This window comes from Notolepis coatsorum (assembly GCF_963971535.1).
Source record: "Notolepis coatsorum genome assembly, chromosome: 7".
Classification (NCBI taxonomy): Eukaryota; Metazoa; Chordata; class Actinopteri; order Aulopiformes; family Paralepididae; genus Notolepis; species Notolepis coatsorum.
This window is the reverse complement of record NC_140171.1, coordinates 12,266,499-12,271,498: the sequence shown is the minus strand read 5'-3', so window position 1 is coordinate 12,271,498 and position 5,000 is coordinate 12,266,499. Positions and strand designations below refer to the sequence as shown.

The 5,000-nt window shown below is 44.0% G+C and overlaps 1 protein-coding gene across 1 annotated transcript in view; it reads right to left on the bottom strand.

The window, feature by feature from the left end:
- The window catches only part of myo15ab (myosin XVAb), a gene marked incomplete at both ends in the record, with an annotated part of 155,895 nt that overhangs the window by 35,411 nt on the left and 115,484 nt on the right, over positions 1 to 5,000 (bottom strand). Inside the window, 3 exon segments of the mRNA XM_084319482.1 lie at positions 1,395 to 1,536; positions 3,129 to 3,247; positions 4,169 to 4,284. Of these exon segments, the coding sequence (XP_084175608.1) occupies positions 1,395 to 1,536; positions 3,129 to 3,247; positions 4,169 to 4,284 (377 nt within the window).

Here is a 5,000-nt window from a genome sequence, read left to right as displayed (position 1 = left end):
GACGCTTCTAGAAACACAACCACATAGAGAGAGAGAGGGAAGACCTTTGTAGAAACACAACCACATAGAGAGAGAGAGGGAAGACCTTTGTAGAAACACAACCACATAGAGAGAGAGAGGGAAGACCTTTGTAGAAACACAACCACATAGAGAGAGAGAGGGAAGACCTTTGTAGAAACACAACCACATAGAGAGAGAGAGGGAAGACCTTTGTAGAAACACAACCACACAGAGAGAGAGGGAAGACCTTTGTAGAAACACAACCACATAGAGAGAGAGGGAAGACCTTTGTAGAAACACAACCACATAGAGAGAGAGGGAAGACCTTTGTAGAAACACAACCACATAGAGAGAGAGAGAGAAGACCTTTGTAGAAACACAACCACATAGAGAGAGAGGGAAGACCTTTGTAGAAACACAACCACATAGAGAGAGAGGGAAGACCTTTGTAGAAACACAACCACATAGAGAGAGAGAGGGAAGACCTTTGTAGAAACACAACCAGATAGAGAGAGAGGGAAGACCTTTGTAGAAACACAACCAGATAGAGAGAGAGGGAAGACGCTTCTAGAAAGCAGTAGAGAGCAGTATAGAGCAGTAGAGGGCAGTAGAGAGCAGTAGAGAGCAGTGGAGAGCAGTAGAGAGCAGTAGAGAGCAGTGGAGAGCAGTATAGAGCAGTATAGAGCAGTATAGAGCAGTAGAGAGCAGTAGAGAGCAGTGGAGAGCAGTAGAGAGCAGTAGAGAGCAGTATAGAGCAGTAGAGGGCAGTAGAGAGCAGTAAAGGGCAGTAGAGAGCAGTAGAGGGCAGTATAGAACAGTATAGAGCAGTAGAGGGCAGTAGAGGGCACTAGAGAGCAGTATAGAGCAGTATAGAGCAGTAGAGGGCAGTATAGAGAAGTAGAGGGCAGTAGAGAGCAGTAGAGGGCAGTATAGAACAGTATAGAGCAGTAGAGGGCAGTAGAGGGCACTAGAGAGCAGTATAGAACAGTATAGAGCAGTAGAGAGCAGTAGAGAGCAGTATAGAGCAGTATAGAGCAGTAGAGGGCAGTAGAGAGCAGTAGAGAACAGTAGAGAGCAGTAGAGAGCAGTAGAGGGCAGTAGAGAGCAGTATAGAGCAGTATAGAACAGTATAGAACAGTATAGAGCAGTATAGAGCAGTAGAGGGCAGTAGAGAGCAGTAGAGAGCAGTAGAGGGCAGTAGAGGGCAGTGGAGAGCAGTATAGAACAGTATAGACAGTATAGAGCAGTATAGAGCAGTAGAGAGCAGTATAGAGCAGTATAGAACAGTATAGAACAGTATAGAGCAGTATAGAGCAGTAGAGAGCAGTATAGAACAGTATAGAGCAGTAGAGGGCAGTAGAGGGCAGTGGAGAGCAGTGGGAGTCGTCGTGTACCTTCTTGATTTCGTTGATGAAGGAGTCGACCAGGTGTTTGACCTGCGGGGCCTTGGCAGAGAACAGGATCAGCTTCTCATTGGTCAGATTGAACTCCAGCATGTTCTCTGACGGGATGGTCACAAACAGAATGTCTGCGTAACTATGGAAACACACAGACTCCACATAACTATTGGGTGGGAAAAACAGCATTTGTACAGGGATGTTCTGTACATAATAACAATAATAATAATAATAATAATAATAATAATAATAATAATAATAATAATAATAATAGCTTGGATTTATATAGCGCCTTTCAAGAAACCCAAGGACGCTTTACAAAGCAACAGAAAAAGGCACATAAAACATAAGTAAAATAAGTCATAATTATTTTAAATAAATAATACAAAACATTGAATTAATATTGATACCGCTGCAATATGAAAGGATACAATATCTACATCACAAAGGCTGTAATATGGGCATTTCATTCATTCATATTTTTTTTTATCCACTTTATCTCCCATCCCAATTTCGTGTTTCAAATTCTCCCCTCCCCTGTCTTGAACGTTGCTCGACTATGCCCCCCACTGGTCGGTTGTAGGGAGGATAGAAGCCTTGCATCACGTGTCCCCTCCGGTACACGAGGAGGCAGCCTGTCACATCTTTTCACCTGCCAGCGCGGACTCTCAGTGGCGAGGTGTAACGCGTGGGAGGCTCACACTACCCCGCTACTTCCTGTCTCTGCTGTGCAGGCGTCCCCCAACCGACCTGTAGGAGTCGCTGTCCACAACGTTCAAATCCCCACCCATCGACTTCCAGCCTCTAACTCTGCCAATTGAGCCAGTATGACGGCTGGCCCAAGCCGGAGGCAACGCCAACACCCGGATTCGAGACCGGAGTCTCTTGCGTTGGTGACGAGCGCAATCTCCGCTGCGCCACCCAGCCGCCCTCTTTAATTAATTTGTATTATTATTATATAAATATAAAATAAAGTGGTCATCAGTAGTAAGTCAAATAGAAGATACACAAATCTGGTGTCACCAAACTACTGAGAGTGTTTACAATTAGACTAAACTATACTCAAGGTGCACAATGTGTAAAATGATGATATATTGACAGTATTCCTTTGCAGAAACCAGGGCACAGGAAGCCACGGTGAACACTGGACACATAAGTAAAAAGAAAGATTTAATTTGTGGTTTAGAACAAAATATAATTCTGGTACTCGCTCATCATTACTGAGAAACACTTATTAAGGTAGTGTTGTGTTGTCACTAGTGTTGTTGACACTTTAGTTTCCAATAGAAAATAATGGAAAATAATGCACCCCGTTTTCCAACATTATTCATGAATACGATTTACAAACTGAATGCTGCACTTGTGTTGTCTGTGACTCTCCTGCTGTGCTTACTGCAGCCTGGCTGCACACACACCTGGTGGGGTCGGTAAACAGGAAGCCCATCTATATGCACCACACATACATACTGTACATACATACATACTGTACATACATACATACATACATACACAGTAGCTCCACAGGGGATATACACACACACACACACACACACACACACACACACACACACACACGCACACACACACACACACACACACGCACACACACACACACACAGTAGCAGCTCCACACAGAGAAGATAATACGTATGTACATAGTATACGTACGTACATACATACATGCTGTATCTCCACACAGAGAAGTACATACAGAGTAGTATATATACATACGTGTACGGTCGCAGTACTCTGAAGTAGTCTGGGGCCTCAGTGCTCCTCTTCACCGTCTTCAGCAGCTTAACTCCACTATGAGACACCGATAACACCTGGACCCCTGTCCCTACACTACCCTACACACACACACACACACACACACACACACACACACACACACACACACACACACACACACACGCGCGCACGCACGCACACACACACACACACACACACACACACACACACACACACACACACACACACACACACACACACACACACACACACACACACACGCACACACACACACACACACGCACACACACACACACGCGCGCACGTACGCACACGCACAGTTTTGGTGGAAGGGAAATATTGCACTCATTATAATCAACTTTAATGAAGACAGTTTAATGAAGTAATAATTAACTCATTAAGTCTACATGAACACAAACATGCATGCAATCACACACACACGCACTCACACACACGTAAATATTGCATTATAATTAATTCATTATAATCAACTGTAATACAGATTGCATCTGTATAATCTGTTCTCTCAGAGGAGAACCTAGGATGACAACCTAGGATGGCTTAGAGTAGACGACAGAATACAGCAACTTGCAATGGGCCTGGTCTACAAGATACACTACACGACCAAGGTACCCATGTACATGTCAAAATACTTCCCAAAGGTCAGTGAATACCACAACCACAACACCAGAGGGAGCTCCACAAATCATGTTAAACCCAGATTCGGCTCAAACAAGGGTTGTACTAACACAACCCCAGAAGGAGGTAGGATGGTATAATAGTTGTACTAACACAGCCTCAGAAGGAGGTAGGATGATGCATTTAGAGTTGTACTAACACAGCCTCAGAAGGAGGTAGGATTATATAATAGTTGTATTAACACAACCCCAGAAGGAGGTAGGATGATGATGTAACACAACCCCAGAAGGAGGTAGGATGATGTAATAGTTGTATTAACAGAAGACCCTCAGGAGAGGAAAGACACTTCTTCATCGACAGGAAGTGATCTGTTGACTCACCGAAGCAGGAAACAGGCGGGAGAAGTAGATTTCCCAGGTCTCCCTGGCTGCCGTGACGACGATCTTCTTCACGCTCTCATCTACAGGGTCCATGTTCTTTTCAACTCCATATTTAGCTGTCATACACAGACACACACACACACACACACAGTATACAGTATTTATAAAAACACATAAATACACTTAAAGTAGCTGTTGTGTCGTTTTGTGAAGACAGAAACGACTCAGCATTGACTAAATAATATTTTAATAAGTATTTCTGATCTCATCAGAAATCAACAATTAACACAAGTGAACCAACAGTGACTCGATATTCTATTTTTGGCACAGAGGAGGATGTATTGGCAGTGGAACAGTGGTATAGGCCAGCTTGGGTGGCACTGTTCATTTGAACTCTTGTAAGAGATTCCGTTCAGTCTGTGTCTGATGGGTTCAGTTCAGTCTGTGTCTGATGGGTTCAATTCAGTCTGTGTCTGATGGGTTCAGTTCAGTGTCTGAAGGGTTCAGTTCAGTCTGTGTCTGAACTCTGTCTGTCTCAGTCTTTCTCAGTGTGTCTCAGTCTGTCTCAGTGTGTCTCACAGTGTCTCAGTCTGTCTCACAGTGTCTCAGTCTGTCTCACAGTGTCTCAGTCTGTCTCAGGCTTATTTGTTGCGGAACTGTTAAGAAGCACAAATAAACCATCTTGCTACGGATTCTGTTTGACCCAAGTGTTTCTCCTTCAAAAGAACCAGTCCAGGAGCCCAAGGCAGATACTTTGATTCAGATCATGTCTTCAAATATCTTTTGATTCAACAGCAGCACCCATGGGAATCAAACCCTCAACCTCAACGGT